This window comes from Amblyomma maculatum, chromosome 2, assembly GCF_055883805.1.
Source record: "Amblyomma maculatum isolate TAMU_Amacu chromosome 2, ASM5588380v1, whole genome shotgun sequence".
Lineage (NCBI taxonomy): Eukaryota > Metazoa > Arthropoda > Arachnida > Ixodida > Ixodidae > Amblyomma > Amblyomma maculatum.
In genome coordinates, this window is record NC_139345.1 from 219,096,602 (window position 1) to 219,116,070 (window position 19,469).

Below are 19,469 nucleotides of genomic sequence, written 5' to 3' on the forward strand. Positions count from 1 at the left end.
TCCCCGCACCGCAGGAGGCCTTGTCATCAATCATCCTCACCCTGCCGCGCGATCCTGACTTTTACTGGTACGGACACTGGTGACGTGGAAGAATGGATACGCAAGTACAAACGTGGCAGTAAATATAATCGTTGGGACCCTACCCTCATGCTAGCCAATGTTTTTTACCTTGAGGGCACTACGCAATCTTGGTACGAGACCCACGAAGAGCAGTTGACAAGTTGGGATGCTTGCAAAGAGAAGCTCTGCGAACTCTTTGGAAAACCCCTTGGTCGAAAGCTTAACGCAAAGAGAACCCTCGAGACCCGTGTCCAGACATCTAAATGCTACATCTACACCTACATCCTACATTCAGGATGTGCTCGCTCTTCGCCACAAAATATATCACAACATGTCGGAGTCCCAAAAAGTTGGTCATGTCCTGAAAGGCATCGCAGACGATGCATTCAACTTGCCTGTATACAAAGACTGCCACACAGCTGATATCATCAAAAAAGAATGCCACCATTTTGAAGACGCCAAAAGCCGTCGCATCGCATTGTCACTTGCTCGCCTTCCTAATACTGCTCCGACATCTTCGTGTCAAGATTTGCCGCCCCAACACCAGCCAACATCGATCGAAAATGTGACCCATATCGTCCGCCACGAACTCGAGGGCATCACTCCCGCTACCTTGCCGCCACATTGTGCTGACGGCCATCACCCGCGCGTTCCCCTAATTCAGGCTGTTGTCCGCAAAAAGCTCGCCACCTTGGGCTTCAACTCCATTGTTACTATCAGCCCACCCACTGCCGCTGACGTTCACGCCGTTTATCATGGTTGACCTACTTATGACACTGACGTTCGCACAGTTTATCCTGGCCGACCTGCCTATGTCGCCCCGCGTCGACGTAATCCAGACAAATGACGCACTTCTGTTAACCGGCCTATTTGTTTTGCTTGCTCCTGCGTCAGCCATATCGCCCGTTAGTGCCAAAAACGATGGTTCTAGCCACGAAGGTCCCGCCTTCCACCCTTTTCTATCTACGATGACCGCTTTTGTCCTTTCTCACCTCGTTACGACTCTTCAAGCACTGTCGTTGAGCCTGAGCCTTCTCGCCTCAACCAATCACCCTCCCCACACCGCCGTCAGTCCCGGTCGCCCCAACGCCGCCGATTTTCATCTCCAGGCCCTGACGGAAAACTAGGTGCTGCAGTGTCTAGAGGTGATGCTGCAGTCCACGATCACAAATCCTCGTCTAGCTCTTTGTGCTTGCCGTAACTTGCTCACTGTGCTCGTTGATGGAACAGCCGTTCAAGCCCTGATTGATACCGGTGCACCAGTTTCTGTCACATATGAAAAGTGCCGACCCCTGCCCCTATACAGGTTGTGTGTGTAGCAGATGGTGCAACATCAAAGGTCGTTGGCTTGTGCTCTGCCCGTGTAACGATATCTGGCCGCCATACTACTGTCTTGTTAACAATTCTACAACATTGCCCTCATGATGTCATTCTTGGGCTCGACTTTCTTTCTGACCATAGAGCCATCATAGACTGTACTACCAGCACTGTTGAGCTTAACCTACCCTCTCCTTTCGACCCGCCCTCTCCTATTTTGCACCGCCTTTGTAGTGTAGACTTTGTCCGCCTGCCACATGAAGCCGTAACTTACGTCACCTTCTGCTCTGTACCCCCTATTCCCGACGGACACTATATTGTTACCCAAACCTTGATGCTCCCCTCACACGAAGTGTTGCCCTTGCTCATACCGTCGTCACTATGACCGCGAACCAAACAGGCCTCCCTGTTCTGAACTTTACGTCGCAAGCCCAGCCCCTTCCTCAAGGCATCTATCTGGCTTGCCACTCTGTGTCCTATAAATGAACGTGATCTTTATGTTGTGATCGTCCTCCTCTGACTGCTCACTCTCTGAAGTTTCCAGTCTCCAAGACTATGCCGAGATGATCGCTACAGATCTTTCTCCTCCCCAAGTTCAAGCACTTTGCCATCTGCTTGCATCTTTCAGAAATATTTGATTTTGATCATCGCTCTTTGACCACTGTTGCGCAGCATCGCATACACACCGGCAACGCCGCTCCTATTCATCGGCATCCTTATTACGTATCCGGTGCTGAACGCCAGGTAATCCAAAAGGAGGTTGACAAGATGGAGGAGAAAAATAGGAAGGAGAGAAAGCCCATGTGAAGAAGGATGCATGGCGCCTGTTCTTTGCTTGGCCAGCTCGGCTCAGTTTTGGGAACCGCAACCCGCACTGCTGCAAATCTCCACTGTCACTACACTGCAGCCACTCACTCCATCTTTGCACCGGGCCACCGAATAATGGGAGAGAGTTATAATCTTCTTCCTGCCAAACTGAGCACGTAAGGTGACCTTGGGCCCATCACACAGAGTGAAGATTAGCACTGGCATAGCCTACATCCCACATATGTTCCTAGCACAGACAGCAAAAGCAAGAGTGGTTTACAGCAAAGATATAGTGGATAAAGGAAAAAAAGAAAGTAAGGGCAAACAAAGACAATTTATGACAACTCAACTGGAAGCAGACCAAAGTATATTAACTGCTACTGCCTTAGCAGATGGCACTAATGCCTGACAACTAATGCCTAGACTTTGAATGAACAGTAAAAGCTCATTACTTTGAACTTCACGGGACCGTAAAAAAAGTTTGAATTATCCGATGTTCGAATTATCAGATGGCCAGAACCATTTGCATTACAGTAAATTTGCTGTATTTATTTGTGTAACAACCCCTACGAATAATGAACCCACCCCCGCTTTTGCCAGAGAATCTGAAAAAAAAAAATACTAAAAGTGTTAGTCGTTAGCGTGTCCTCCCTCCGTTTCACGCTGTCAAATTCCACAGCGCATTTCTTGCAGCTTGACAGAGTGGCCTCATTTTCATTATGTTCACTTTATTGTGCCGCACATGAGGTGGGCGGCATCCACTGCCACATAATTATTGGAACAAATGCAATGCCAAAATGTTTGTTTTGTGGGGTTTAATGCCCAAAGCGACTCAGGCTATGAGAGACGCCGTAGTGGAGGACTCCGGAAATTTCAACCACCTAGCGTTCCAACATGCATTCAAATCGCACAGCACACGGACGCATAGCTTTTTGACTCCACCGAAAAGCAGCTGCCGAGGCCGGGATTCGATCCCGCATCCTTGGAGGACACAGCTTCCTATATTTCTATGGTTTTATATCTTTTCTTCATTGTTAAGAAAGTGCTTATACTGCCTGGTTTCATGCAATGAAAGTTCAGTTGTAAGTTAGTGTCCATCCTGTTTGTCTCGCTGTGTCCGTGTCTGTTTAGCACTATGTGGAAGTGGACACAGTAGTCGAGCACCCTAAAGCTGCACCACCCCGGCGGAGCCCTGTGCTAAAAGCCGCTGTCACCATTACGGGTTGACCGTGTGCTTTTTTTGACTGATGGGTAAAAGGATAGAAAACTGTTGCAAAAAAAAAAAAAAAAAGATTTCCCACGCAATTATTTTATTTATCATTTGGAGACTCGTAGCGCCAAATCAATGTCCTAGCCTTTGTGGGTGCTGGTTGGAACCACGCCGACAGAAATACTTATCCGTATTTCCGAATTAACGGGGATAAAATTAAAGCGTATTTAGTTGCAAGTTTCGGAGGCTGCACAAAAGAGAAGAGCAGGCAACCGCGGCCGCCAACACCTGCGCTGTTCATGGCATCAATCAGGCTTTATCTGCTCTTCCATGCTTTCACCTGCATGGTTTTATCTTCTGTCCCTAGCTTGGAAGTATGCAGCCTCCAAATGTGCCTATTTGGCAGGCGCATCTTTGGCCATGTGCTGGGCGCACCAGGCTGCCCAGACATGGTAGTTCAAATTATCTGCAGCAGAAGTGGCTTGCGTTTGAATTAACGAGCTTTTTTATACACAGACACCTAAGAGCCTGGCCGGACCAAGTAATGTAGCTCGAATTATCAGAAAATTCAAATTATCAGGGTTAATAAACTTTCACTGTATTAAGGCTACCACGCTACCTTCAGCCATACAAAGGGACCAACAACAACCATAGTGCACTAGGTTCAAAGTATATGGTGACTCCAGCTACTCAGGTGTGCCATAATAAAATGCCAGGTTTCACTTATCAAATCTTGCACTGTGCACAAAGGTGCCAAGTACACGAAATATCTGAAGTCAATACTGGGGCAAGAGCTGAACAAACAGAACAAATAGCTGAAAAAAAAACACAGAAAAACATGCCCACAAGTCAGCAGGGCCCCTGCACAGGGCCCCTTGTTGTTCGTCCTGGTTGCGTTTTGGGTACATACAGGATTTTGAATATTTGGGGGCCGGGTTTTAAAAAATGCCTATGCAAAATCTACTACCCATTCGAGCTGAAATAACGTTCACAAAGTAGCAAAATATGGTCTACGTTATCTGATAAGGGATTCAACATCGGTACTTGCCAAGATTTTCTGGAATCGACGAAAAACTGTTCTCGGCGTGCACGCTTGCATCGCTGCTCAACAGATGGTGCACCATGTCAAAGCAGCTTTTTGACTCTTCTGCGAAAATTGTGCACGCCGCTGAGAGCAGTTTTTCGTCGATTCAAGAAAGTCTAGGCAAGTACCGATGTTGAATCACTTATCAGACAACGTAGACTATATTTTGCTACTTTGTGAACGTTATTTCAGCTCGAATGGGTAGTAGATTTTGCATAGGCATTTTTTAAAACCCGGGTCTCAAATATTCAAGACCCTGAATATATTTTCAGCCTTTACACTTCGTACAACTCAGTGTGTCGAAGACTAACCTGCTGAAGCTTGTTGAAGCGATGGATCTCGTCTATGAAGAGCACTGTCTTCTTTTTGAACATCTTCTGGTCATTGCGGGCCCTTTCCAGGACATCTTTCACATCCTTCACGCCAGCTGCGGTCGCAGAGAGCGTCGTAAACCTGGCATCGGACGACTTCTTGCATTGGTTCGCAATAATGTGCGCCAGAGTGGTCTGCAAGATGGGGTGCGGCACAGAGACAGGGAACAAAAAGCATTAGTTTGATACTTGCGATGCTGTAACACTTCTTGGATGGAACTAGCACGCTACACAAGGAAAAAAAGATAGACAACCAAGATACACAGAACCGTGCACTGAACTACGGTTTATTCAGACAAAGAGCGCATTAAAAAGCATTCAAGCCAACTCATTGCCACCGGCAATGTCACATCCATACTCACCCATGCTTCTTTATTAGTTTTATCCCCTCACCTGTTGGTGTGATTATGCACTTGTTTTCTCCAGCCTCCCATATCTCCAAAGCCATTTGTATTATTTCTCTTTCCTTTTTGTCACTTGCACGAGCTAAGATAGTGGTTCTGATGTAGCGCACAAGTTTCATAAAAAAAATCAAGTTTAAGCCATAATTTTCTTCGGAGGGAGATAAAACAGTTCCCAGCTGAGTTCATCCTTCATGGCACTTACGCTGTCTTTTCTTCCAAATCATCCCAAGACGAATCTGGCTGCGCAGCTTTGAATTTTTTCAATGTACTCTGTGATCAGCTTGTTCGAAGGGTCCCAAACAGCACATCCATATTCCTAAGTAGGCCTTAAGCAACTTGTACAGGCGGTATTTTTTAGATTGGTATGAGAGCATCTCAAATTCCTCTGAATAAAATTTAGTGCCCTACTAGTCCTTGCACTAGGTCATCAACATGAACAATCCAATGACAGCATTACTCCGAAATACTTGTATGCAGCCTCCGTACGTATTAGATCGTTATTAATCATATACCGGGAGTCAATAGGCTTTTTCTTTTTGGTAAAACAGACATGAACGCACGTTTTGACATTTAAATTCCTCTTCCAAGTGGAACACCAGGACTGAATTCGGGATAAATCTGTTTGCAAACATGAAACACCCTGATCGGTGGGAATTGTCCGATACAAAACACAGTCGTCGGCAAATAACCGCACAAAGGACGCAATGCCTTCAGAGATATTGTTTATATAAACCAAGAAGTGACTAAACACGATTAAACCAAATTTGACGAGCGATAGCTCCACTTAGCTCGGTTTTGCTAATACCGCTTGTTCAGCTACCAAGCCCACGCGACCATCCGCTATAGATTCTTTTCAGTTCTGGAACTGATCAAAGTTTGCGCCACGCTACGCACCGATACAGCAGCGATACAGACGCTGCAGTAGCTGCGCGCGTTTATTTGGTGTTTCTTTATCCTATTATACTGTTTTTCTCTGAGAGTATCTGGGCATTCTCGGAGTTCAGTGTGGTCGCTGGCATTGTCTATGAATTATTAATCGACAGCCTACAAGAAGCATGCGCTATCGGGTGTTTTCTCGAGTGCAAATTTTTGAAAATAATCCCTTTGAGAGCCCCGCCGTGGTGGTGCAGTGGTAAGACGCCCGACTACTGTGCCGAAGTTCCTGGGTTCAATCCCGACCACGGTGGTTGCGTTTCGATGGAGGCGAAACGAAGTGGTGTCCGTGTGCTGTGGAATGTCAGAGCACGTTAAAGATCCCCAGGTTGTCGAAATTACTCCGAAGCCCTCCACTACGGCTCCCTTTTCTCTTTTTCCCCTTTCACTCCCACCTTCCACCCTTTCCTTATGGCGCGGTTGAGGTGTCCACAGAGCAGTTCAGGTGTCCACAGAGCAAGTGTGACAGATACAGCACCTTTCCCTTCCTGTAAACCAATCTCAATCCCTCTCAGAGGGTATGCGGTGTCTTTCAGTTATCTTTGTTAGAATGTGTTAGAACTGAGTAACCATATTCCAATGTGTTTTGAGCCATAATATTCCACGAGGCACTTGCATAACAGGGAGGAGAGACACTTCTCTCCGCCATTTAATGGCCGCTTGTCCTACAATGGGACAAAATGCTATCCAGGAGAGATAAATTGTGGCGAACATGAAGGATGTGCAATTCACAATTCTGGGCAGGGGATATTGTTAAATTCTATAAACAGGCAATCACCAAAGAAGTGGTCAAAATCTAGCGGACGGCATGGTCCCTCAGGCGTGATGCAGTTCCTAGCATAAGTCCTAATTATCTATAGTTATTCTGCCTTAAGCAAAAATGGCAAATGCCTTAAGCATAAAAAAAGCCACAAAAGTTACACACAGTGGCACAACAAAAAGCGACATGCAGAATATACCAAGTAAATCAGCTGAGTGAAATTTATTCAACTGGTTAAAAAAAGAAATTGAACTGTGGGGTTACCTAGAAATCGGTAGCTATGGATAAAAATAGGCATTGACCATAGGTTAACTTCTTATTTTTTTCAAGGCAGGAATATTACTAAGAGCTATCGCCGGAGTCCACGAAGTCATCAGTTGCGGAATACCTGCCCGCGAACAACTGGCGTTGATGTTAATTACTTCATTAAGAGATGTCGGTGTGACTGTGCATGCTTTGCAAACTATGAAAATTATGCAAGGCCTGCTGGACCTCTAACAGTGGAGGGAGTGTCTATCACAAACATGACGAATTTCTGAATTTGGGAGCAAATGGCGAAGGCCCTAAAAAGGAAAAGTGCACTACAATAAACCATGTAAAAAGTGCACCTTGCGGCCCATCATTTGACAATTAGGCTGGCTAATTCGTGCCGCTTTAACCGGCAGCAAAAACAAACAAATATGCTAACTCTGGGAAGAGAAAGAGAGATATTTTAGTGGTAGCAGGAGATCTCTGCCTGGTACTGATCCTAACACGCTACTCCTGATGAGGATGACAAAGAAGGGAAAGGGAACGAAAACATGAATGAAAAAATCTATAACACACGCTTTCACACACACATAATCACAAACAGATGAGTTTCAAAGGGTCTCTATCAATCCTGTGTCCTTAAGAAAAGTTATTAAGGCCTTTGTCGCTCGCATAGCCGAAGACCCATCACATCAAGGACCGAGGATGTGTTCAAGGTGCAGGACTGTGTCCTTAACTAAGCCTAAATCATTATGCAATGTCCTTCGACGAACCTTTGGCAGCAGGTTATCAAATGTTCGAAATCGTCACACACACATCACATGTAAAGCACAGAGGGGCTATACTAATTTTATGTAAGAAGTAGTTTGTGTACAACACATTCAAGCGAATTCGGTGCAGGCAGTTACGATGGCATCTGCTCAATTTGTGTGGAATTCGAAAGACGCTAGTGGGATCTATTCGATGTAGAGGTCGGTATTGATGGTCACACCACAGAGAGCGCTGCAATAGCCATGATTCAGTGGCTCTTGCTGCATCTCTTCGTTCGTGACGAGTCACGGTGTTAGAAGTAGTTTAGGTGATACTACGACGCCTCCGGAGGCGGCAAACATTTGTACCAACTTCCGTCGTCCGCCCCGAGATGGCGCTAGCGTAATTAGGGCCGCCCGTGCCGGTCGTCGAGCCTGTTTCTCGTCCTGCCCTATGGGTGATCACGTGAACTCTGACACTGCATTTACCCGCCTTAAGCGGATACCATTAATGTTACATGGCACTGTTAGCGCGAAACACCTTAGTGTGCATGCCAATCAAATATAAGCGGTTTTGAGCGTGAAATCGCCGTTGATCGCAATGTACCGAACTGCGGACGCAACGGTTAGGTGCTGTGGGGCGGCGCAGCACTATTTAATATAATCTATGTTCACCATTTTAATATTTATTTTTTCCTTACCTAATGCCACCCACTCGGTTCATGAGGCTTGGCAATATATATCTATACTTTTAATATCAAGCTAGTACTTGTGTGAAGCTGCACACAAGCTGCAGCGCAGAGGAAATGAGGCAAGTAAATTGGCGGAGTCTGGGATAGACATGATTTATTTTGACAAACGCCAGTGAAGCAGGGCAATAATCAGCAATGATAGCACTTGTTAAATAGGGACAAAGACAGTAGTGACAATATTTTTAACAAAATATTTACAGCAAACAGCAGAAAAAAAAATACACGACACATTGCAAAGCTGTACTGTAAAAGTAATACACATCTTTAACCACAGCTCACCAAAAAATGTGAATCTTTCGCTAAGATTTGCATGCAGGGTCAATCATAATATAAGGATGATCAAGCAGGCCGAATGACATGTAACAAAAGGCAGAAGTTAATATTTTCTTTTTTGCAGTGAACACTTAGTGACGTGAAAATACGCATGTCTTGCTTTTCAATAAAATATTTTGATCCAAATGAGGGTTGTGAGGAGTCTGTACTGGGAGTGGAAAAGCCGGGCAGCCCAGCAACTTAAACGTTGACTGCAGGCGCTCAGCGTGCGTTAAGAAATTTTTCTTTCTCGGTTTTTAATAAATAGTTCGTATCGAACATCTCATGACCTTTTGCTTGCGTGCTGGCTGGTTTCCTAATAATGATACTTGGAGCATTCATCTTACGTTCAACTTTGATGAGGTTATCATCTCATGGGAGCCCATTACATTCAATAGAAAGTCGGACTACTGCTTATGCCAGCTTTGACAGTTTTCGAAGGTTTTGGCTTTTGTTCGGCTCATTTTTCTTGAGCTGTTTGCAGTACTGGCGCATTCGCAATCCTACGTAATAGTGCAACACTTGTGCCATTATATCTCTTTTATGTTCCGGACATGGAAAAGATAGATTGAAGTTTTCTAGCGCATAGTCTATGGCTATGTCATACACTTGTTTATCGTCAGTGTGCTTCTGAAATATTTCTTCTGTCTGCTTCATGAAGTAGAAGAGCGCATAGTGAGGATGTTTAAGCCCTCCACGTGTTTTGCATAAAACGAGAGCTGCTTCAGGCTTTCTTGCCACATCATCTGTGGCTACTAACCCGAGTCTATACTTTGAACAACTAGTGGTTTTCAGTAGCTTCCTCATCAGAAAGCCTGTCACATAGTAAACAATGCAGTCTGTCACACTGGTTTCCACGGAGACATTCTCAAACACAGCCTCGCATTCAATTTCGCTCTCCACATAGCTATCAAGTCTCGCCTTAAGCTCTTCCAATTGAGACTTACTGGGCGCATCTTCTAAAAACGCGGCTGTCAGATCAGACAGACTCAGCAGACGTGATTCTTCTTTAGCCTCCAACTGGCAATTCCCGTACTTAGGCGGTCTCATGAGACTGTAAATAGACAGCATATTGTAAAGCTGCAGAAAAGTTGGCAGGCAGGGGTGTTCATTTTGGCCACCTGCATGACGGATTACGTCAAAAAATTTTTCCAGGGCATCCTGATTAAATTTTGCGGTCAAGACATACTTGAAGTCACATGTTTCCAGGAGGTGTGTAGAAAGCTGGGTTGTTGAAAGAATTGTCACTCGCAGCCCTTCAGCAGTTGAGTCCGATAAAAAGCTACGGGGATCAATTTTTCCAGCCTTGACGTCTTTCTGCCACTCATTTAGCCACTGTAAAGAAGACTCCAGCACCTTAAGATCCTGACCAACCAACCTCAGGCCTTCGTTTGCATGTCTGCGATTTAGTGCGTCAAACAAATTGTTCATTCTGATTGTGAACTCAACTGTACTTTCTACATTTCTGAATCCCTCAATCTCTCGCTTGGAATAAAACTGCAAGCCATTCGCGACGCTCATACTAAATAGCTGAGTAGCCAGCTTTACTATCTTTTCTGTGTTGGTTGGGTTCAAATGAGAAAATGACAGTTTTGGACATGCCCTGAGTCGATGCTGACAGCTTTCTTTGTTATTATATGGCTAGGGGGAGCAGCCATATAGTTATACGTGCCATCAGCCACGACCGCATCTGGCAGCACGACTGCCGCTCGAGAAATCTGCACTTCACAGAACACAATCTCCGCAGCCCATCGATGTCAATCTTGTGGCATGCCCACGCATCAGTTGGCAGAGTTATGCACCGAAGATTATTAAAAACCTCCTCGAAGGGATCTTTTATGAGTTCAGCGTTCGGACTGTTCGGGTTTGAGCAACTTTCAGGCGCACATTCACTGTCCACGCTCGATGCTTGCCGGAGTTCACTTAAAGTTCCGCCGTCATTGGATGCATGTGTGCGGCAGTCTTCTGCAGCACGGCGACGTTTGGGAGCGGCGGGGTTCTAACGATCCATCGGTTCTTTTCTTCGTTTTGTCTTCTTCGACAAATATTCCGGGCATCCGGGAAAAATAGTTGGAATGGCGTCTCTAGCCAGAGCAGCTATTCGTGGTGAACTTGCAAGTACTTGCCCGTTGTAACGAGCCTCCCATGTTTTGGTGACGAAGTGTTGTTCAAAGTGCTTCTCGCAGACGTAGTCATTTGGCTGCAGCAAGCGGTTATTGCGCGGTATGATGTGTCGCCATGCTTTTAGGCGATTCTCACCCTTTGGAGCAGCAAACAGGGACACCTTTTCAGAGCACGTCTTGTAACCGGAGTTACATCGAGGAACGAAGCACTTTCTCCCCATGCCGTCACTTTCCCATAACTTACTCAAGCACTGCGAGACTGGACACAACGGTCGTTGAGAATTATCGCTTCTGCGTGTGACAACTCTCGTGAACAGGAGAGCGCCGATGGCCGTCAAAAACCACACAAAGGCTGGCTACCAAATGACACAACCCGCACGTGCGAATGTTTCTTTCTCCAGGCACGGACGCTGCCGGCCCTTCCGGCCCGGCGGCCCGGCTCAGTGTGGCGGCACCTCTCGGCTTGCTGGGGAAGTTCGTCCCAATGTTCTCCGCGGCGGTTGCAAGGCGGAGACGCGCCACCGTATCACCTAAAGTACTTCTAACACCGTGCTTTGGGTACTAGTTTTGCAGCGACGTTGGCGTAGTCACTGCCCGCGGTGCCGCAGTGAGCAGGTTATTTAAGTCAATGACTAGCTGTTCCCGAATCCTTGGTGACTTAAGCAATTGTAGTGCAGCATGACAGTCACTGAAGATAACCCATGCTGCAGGAGGTTGTTTTAGAATATATTGTTACGGGGATGTACTTAATGTAACAGTGTTACCGGGAAACGCGGGACCAAAGTGATGTGCCCACTGAAAAAGACGACGACCGAGGAACGCGGGCACGACAAAGCATTGAGAAAGAGGACGACGCTGACAGAGTGGACACTGCACGGCTACTGAAGTCTTAGCGTCGAGTTCAGCCCATCGCAGTGCTGTTACATTAAATACATCCCCGTAACATCTTGGTGGAGGTCGCGGGTTCGACACAATCTGACGCTGGATCTCCGCAGTGGCCGTCACCTCGGAACCGTCACGATTACAACCGACGCGGCTCCATCTACCTCCGCAACTCCAACTGTCGTAGTAGCGCACCCCCGTGACCCTGGCCCATTCTGCGGTACAGATGAGGTCGATGTCGAGGACTGGCTTTCGCTTTATGAGCGTGTTAGCCAGCACAACAGGTGGGACCCCACACTGATGCTGGCCAATGTCATCTTCTACCTTACTGGCACGGCACACGTGTGGTTCGAAGCACGTGAAGCAGAAATACCCTCCTGGGATGTTTGCAAACAAAAACTCCGTGACCTGTTCGGAAAACCGGTTGGCCGTCAACTCGCCGCCAAGAGGGACCTCGCCACACGTGCCCAGACATCTACCGAGCCTTATATTACGTATATACAAGACGTTCTGGCCCTCTGCCGAAAAGTTGATAAAGACATGCCAGAACCTGATAAGGTGGGGCACATCCTCAAAGGCATAGCCGACAATGCCTTCAATCTTCTACTCTGTCGGGACTGTGCTACGGTTGACTCCGTTCTGCAGGTTTGTCGACATTTCGAGCAGGCCAAACACAGAGGCATTGCACATCGCTTCGATCGGCTCCCCAACATGCCCCTACCTCCACGTGCGAGGATCTGCCGACCCTAAGGCAACCTTCCAACACTGAAAATGTGACCCGCATCGTGCGTCGTGAACTGGAAGCGCTCGCTCCCGCTGCATCCAACCCGCCCTCCTCGGACAGCAACCTAGCGACGATATCCCTCATTCAAGCCGTCGTTCGTCAAGAGGCTGCCAACTTGGGCGTCCCCTATAGCCACACCGTGGAACACCACAGTTCGAGCCCCGTCCCTCCCATGGTCGCCACCGCTACACCCCGCAACACCTACATGCCACGCTACCAATACCGCAATCCTGATGAGTGGCGCACACCTGACGACAGGACGATCTGTTTCACATGCTCGCGTATTGGCCACATCTCTCGCCACTGCCGCAGCCGCTGGACATCACCACTTCGACGTTTTCCTTACGTTGACCGCTACTTCGATTACGATCACTGCCGTTTCACGCCTCGTTACGAGCCGCCCCGCACCGATACCACTCCGCCTCCTCCTGTGTCCAGTCGCTCTCCTTCCCCGCCATCCCGCCGTTCCCGTTCACCTCTTCCTAGCCGCAGTTCCTCGCCGTCCTCTGCCGGCCGCTTCACGGGAAACTAGCTAATGCAGCTCCCAGAGGTGACGCTGCATTGGTACCCCGACCTGGAAATCCTCTACTGCCCATTTCTTCGCCCTGTAACCTCCTCTCCCTGTTCGTGGATGGTGTTCCCGTCTCTGCCCTCATTGACACTGGTATAGTGCTCTAGAATATTGGGCAGTGTGACGACCGGCGGCGGAGAGCGGGCCGCTTTTGCGATGACAAGAACAGACTCCCGCGAGAGGGCGCGACGTGCAACAGGGGTGCCACGTTCGCCGCTCGGCGCGTAGCGGGCGCGGGAAAGCGGGGGTTCAGAGGAGGGTTGCGGTTCTCTTTGGAGCGATTTTCAGACGCTACGCAATTAGTGTGATAATTAATAAAGATGCTTAAACTGATCCCTGCCATTCTTTTACGTCTATTGGGAGACACCGTGCACGCTTGGATAGTCCTTCGGAGCAGCGCGCGATGTTTGAATCGCTATCTGAAACTCTCAACATTTCTTCCTGCGGACAGTTACAAATCGTCCAGACGAGCAATTTGTACTTAACGTTTGCAATGAAGCGTGGTGTTTTGCATTCGTTCTTCCCGCAAAGGAATAAAGGCTGCTGCCCAGGAGCGCTATTAACACGCGGACAAAAACAGTGTACATGCGAATCAAAGCTTCTGCTTCGTAAGGCCTCTTTAGGAACACCTATTTTTTACAAGCCTTATTTACGAACACCTGCTTACATTTTGCAGCTTGCGCTTATTAATACATAACAACGTTTATCTTAAATCGTCAGTAATCTGTAATATATCTCTTTAATCGGTGTTCTTTATGTGCCCTAATCCCCGCTTATAGAAATTACAAATACAGTGTGCGAGCAAAACACATTTATTCACTACCGTACTAATTTAAAACACTGTGGTATTTACCGGCAAAAAAAAATAAACAAGGTATACATGACTCAAGCATTTATTCTTTGTTCGTGATTAACAATTACGTATATCGCGGACATTTCTTTGCGTGCCACTAACCAAAGGGTGAACCAAAAAAAAAAACAAGTCAAGTACAGCTAGGGCATTACTTCAAATAAAATATGAAAAATTAAACTCGTCACATACGTAATACGTTCACAGTGGGCACTTGAGTGCGGACGCTTTACTGGCATCAAATGGTACAGAGCAAACAAACAAAAAACAAAAATAAAAGCACTGATAATTGCGCGTCGAATTGGCAGGTATGATGCAGTTCTTGGCACGCACAGAGAGAAAGCGGAAAAATGCGAAAAAGATGACCAGCACCTAATACTCAAGCAATTAATATAATGCCGAAATCAAATGCGGACATAATGAGTGTTTATTCTTTGAGTGTGTGGTATGAAATATTAGTAATCGACTGGATATACTTGCAACTACTGCTTACCGGACTATATATAATCGGGCTACTTGCTGCGGGTGCTCTTTGCAGTACTAACCAGACTATAATTGTTAACAAGGTTGATATTACATGTGAAATACTTTCAAGGGAATTTAATTATTTTCCCTTTGGGAACTCTTGTCATGATTCGCTTACTTCGCAGAGAGCGAAGCCGCAAAAACACATTAAATTTCATTGCTTCAAGTGGGAGCTTTTCTGGTGCTCCAAGTAGGTAAACTTTTTGAATCTTCACATTTTACAGGAAGTTTGCAAAATCTGAAGTGCAAAGCAGTCGAAAAGGACCGTGCATCTGAGCCAAACTTTTGCGACCTAGCTTCGAACCTATGGCGCTATTTTTTTTCGTGGTGAGAAACGGTGCCGGCCTCACAACCTCTCTTTCGCAGAAGGATGATCTAGCGGAAGCGAATTAAGCGTACCCTATAGCCTCTGCGTCCTCTATTTTCCGTCGTTATTTCTTTTTCAAAGCTATTCTTTTTTTTTATTTTGTATGTACATAAAACAGGACTAGAGCGATCTTCTGGAGGCAATGACTTGCATATTACCGGTGGCTTGCGCACCCTAGAATGGAAACATTTTCTGGAACAATTAGCTCATTGTTAAACTATAACGCATTGAGATTAAATGTTTTAAGTATAGCGCACATCTCTGGTATTTATAAAGCTACCCTTTATAACAATGTTTCAGCTTATGGAGAGAAAAGAAAATGGTGTGTTCTTAGATTAGTGTACAGTTTGACAAACTGTTGTCTCTTAAATTTCGACGCTTATATCATTATACGCGTTCGATTGCAGCCTGTTTGTCCATTGCTTTCCTCTTTCCGGGCCTTCAATTGGTTCTTATGCTTGGTTGTTACCTCTTTTTTTATTCTTTTTAATATATCTCCATTTTTCTTCGTCTTTAGCTGCCTGCTTTCTTTGTCATGCGTTTGCCGTGCCGCACGAAAATTCTGAACCTTTATTCACATTCGCGGTCGCTCTTTTCACGGCGCTGCGTGCCTTCCACCAACCCCTTTCTCTCTCCCTGGTAGGCGACAAGTTTTTTATTTTCCTGTGAAACCTTTACGTCCCACTTCTTCCACCTTTCCTGACCCACTGTGTTCCGTTATTCAGTAGCTAGTTGGCGTGGTGTCGTTCGTTTTTCATGTCCTTACTTCAGTATATCTCTACCTCCATGCGGGGTAGTCCACATTTAATTCATTCCAACTGAATGCCGACTTCTCTTGTGGCTTCAGTGATGTACTGTAGTCGGCATAGTTGGCGTGAAAAACAAGGGAATATACCATTTTGGACTGTTTTGATAATGGGGTTACTGTGACCAGTTTCAGTCAGCGCTCGAACGCACGTGTTGCATGTTTCCCTTCTTCATACATCCTGCCTCCACACAGCCCTCTTTTCAAAACTACTACATTTCTGGACGTGAATTAGGTGCTTTAGGAATGCTAAAGCAAGCTGTACGGCGAGTGAAGCGTGCTGTGCGAGTCGTACGCGGGCCCTCTCCAAGCTGTTTTCTTCGGAGCCAACTCCTGTCATGTTACTTCCCCGAGGTGTTACCGACGGGCAAAATGGAAAATAAATTAGGTGGTTGCTCTGGGAAAGAGAGCAATGGTTAGCCTTGACTGCCTAGTAAAGAGCAGAGACATTAGTCTGCCAACCAAGATCCGTATAACTCGTGCTATGGTCTTTCCAGTTGTGATGTATGGATGCGAGAGTTGGACTGTGAAAAAGGCTGACCGCCGAAGAATTGACGCGTTTGAATTGTGGTGCTGGCGAAGACTCTTGAGAGTTCCTTGGACTGCCAGAAGATCAAATCAGTCGATATTGTCGACCATAAACCCTGACTGCTCATTGGAGGGTCAAATTCTAAAGTTAAAGCTCAGCTACTTTGGTCATCTGATGAGAAGAGAGGAGTCGCTGGAGAAAGATTTGATGTTGGGAAAGGTTGAGGGTCGCCAGAGAAGGGGTAGGCAGCGAACGCGATGGTTAGATGGCATCCTCGAGGCACTGCAGATGAAGTTATGTGATGTTAGGAAGATAGTGAGAGACCGGAAAGCGTGGCGTGACATGGTCCATAGGGTCACGAAGAGTCGGACACGACTGAACGACTGAACTGAACAGTACTGAGCACCGTTAACCGGAATATTTGTAAAATCTTGTCGCGAACAGCTCGAGACGACGCACAAGCAAACAAGAACGTACAGTACGCGCGGTATCCGCCCCGCCGCACAGTGCGCATACGTGGGCGCCCGGACGGCTGACACACCAGTTGCTGGTGGCACCCTCTGCGCTGCGGCGCCTCCGTCATCGCAAAAGCGGCCCCTCGCTCCCATGTATTTCGCGGCGCGGTCGACACCCTGCCCAATCTTCTAGAGCACTATAACACTGGTGCCCAAGTCTCGATCATGAGCTTATCACCGCCTCAAGAAAGTACAGACCCCCGCCGCTTCGCCCACCGTTCGTGTTGCCGATGGCAGTACTGCTGCCGTCACTGGGCTGTGCACTGCCCGAGTCACCCTTGGCGGTCATCACATCCCTGTTTTGTTCACCGTCCTCAACCAGTGCCCTCACAATGTGATCCTCAGCCTTGACTTTTTAACGGCCCACTCTGCCCTTATCGACTGCTCCAGCAGCCTTCTTCGTTTGGACCTACCTGTCTGCTCAGAACATCCTCCATCTACACCCCGCCTTCGCTCCACCAAGTTCGCTCGCCTGCCCCCTGACTCTGCTTTTTAACTACCTCTGTCACCTTTCCCGCGTTCCTTGGTCATCGTCTTCGTCAGTGAGCACATCACTTTGGTCTTGCGTTTCCCGGTAACAATATATATAATAGCCTCTCGCAGAGCTGCTAATTTAGTAGCTATAGCCGAAGTGCGATGACTGAGTGTTGTCGAGATTGTGGTGTGCCCTGATGGTACCCAGACGCTGATGAATGAAGAGACAGGCATAACAGTATAGATGTGGCAGAGTTGAAGATGTGCTCAGTATTTAAGTGCGAGTCCTGGTGTGCGGGCTTTGATGCCAGGTACAGTGGTCCAAATCTGCCATGAAGCAAAGCTCCGTTGTGGGAAAGATGACGGGACAGTGCGTTGATGTTGCGCAGGGAGTAGATGGGAGAGCGCTGTCATACTTTGCTTTGAAAATGGATGGGTAGGCTCATCTATTTGCCTTTGCCTTTGCTATTTCTAGTCTTTATAAATGACATTGTTGAAGGGCTTGAATGTAAAGTGAGATTATATGCTGACGATTGTGCCATTTACAGGAATATACGAAATGATCTTGATGTAAGTAGTATACAGAGTGATCTGAACAAAATTCATTGTTGGTGCACTAAATGGGGCATGTCTTAGAACACTGCTAAATGCCAGTATGTGTCATTTTCCCGTAAACGTCTTCCCGTGAGATCAGTCTATAATTTGGACGGGCTACCACTTGAAAAGGTCCAACATTACAAGTATCTAGGGGTCTATTTTTCAGAAAATTTGACATGGAACCGACACATAGAATATTTAACCTTAAAGTCATCTAGAACGCTAAATCTCATTAGACGAAATTTTTATAAAGCCCCCTCAAAAGTAAAAGAACAGCTATACGTAACTAACGTCCGTCCAATACTCGAGTATGCTTGTGCGGCATGGGACCTTCAAAGCTCTTACCTTGTGGAAAAACTTGAACGCATCCAAAACCGCGCTGCCAGGTTTGTTTCCGGCAACTATAACTTCCATAGTAGCATCACATTAATTAAAGAAAACCTTAGATGGAAAACATTGGCTCACCGGAGACTAACCGCAAAATTAGAACTTTTTTACCAAATATACTCTGATCTTACGGGAATAAACAAGAGCTTGTACATTCTACCTCCACATTTTATCTCTGAACGCCGCGACCATAAGCTGAAAGTTCTTGTAACGCGATGTCGAACTATGTGTTCCGTAATTCCTTTTTTCCTCACACTTCTTCACTTTGGAATAGTCTTCCTAAGAGCATAGAACAATGTAGTAGCTTTCCACCCTTTTAAACCTGTTTCTCGCACTCACATTTTCAGTGTTGTTCCTTTTATTGTTAAACAAATGTGCTTTACTGTATACTTTCAGTATTGTAACATGCTCATTTTAGGTATTTTTTTACCGTTATTGCCCCCCTTGCTATAATGCCCCTGGGCGCTGCAGGTACTTGTATAAATAAATCTATAAATAAATGTGCAAAGCGGAACTGGGCCCGAAGCAGCTCCTGTGGTATCAGCACAGCTACGGATAGACATCTGCTCTCCGCCAGAGTAACTACCACGGAGGTGTTCTTTGGAAGACAGAGGTAGACTCACAAAGCTTTGGCTTGTATGGCTTGAAGCAGTTTTATGCTTGCTTTCGAGAGGACGAAGAGCAGGGAGACCATAGCGCAGAAGGCCTTCACAAAGTGCTCCATAAAGTAGTAATAAGAAAACTGTAGAGCAGCTTCTTCTGGTTGTTGAGAGCATACGAAATATAGATACGTATGAGGAGAGTTTGATTTAAAGTTGTTGAACAAGTGGTGACCATGAAAGAAACTTATCAAAGGTCATACCTAGAAATTTTTGGTGGCTGACAAATGGTATAGTGATGCTAGCAATTTTCAGCACATAACGGGAAAGATCACACCGTGAAAATGAAATTGCTGCGCACTTTTCAGGAGATATTACAAGACCTCACTTGTTTAAGAATAATACAATGCACCTTCTGTAGTCGAGCATGCACAATGCGCCTGTTTCGTCCAG

General features: G+C 46.4%; 1 protein-coding gene across 1 annotated transcript in view; it reads right to left on the reverse strand.

Moving 5' to 3' along the window:
* LOC146201312 (ATPase WRNIP1-like) overlaps window positions 1–19,469 on the reverse strand; it is a 144,275-nt gene that overhangs the window by 84,834 nt on the left and 39,972 nt on the right. The window contains exon 3 of the mRNA XM_084595757.1: window positions 4,790–4,984. Within this exon, the coding sequence (XP_084451883.1) occupies window positions 4,790–4,984 (195 nt within the window). The remainder of the gene's footprint in view (window positions 1–4,789; window positions 4,985–19,469) is intronic.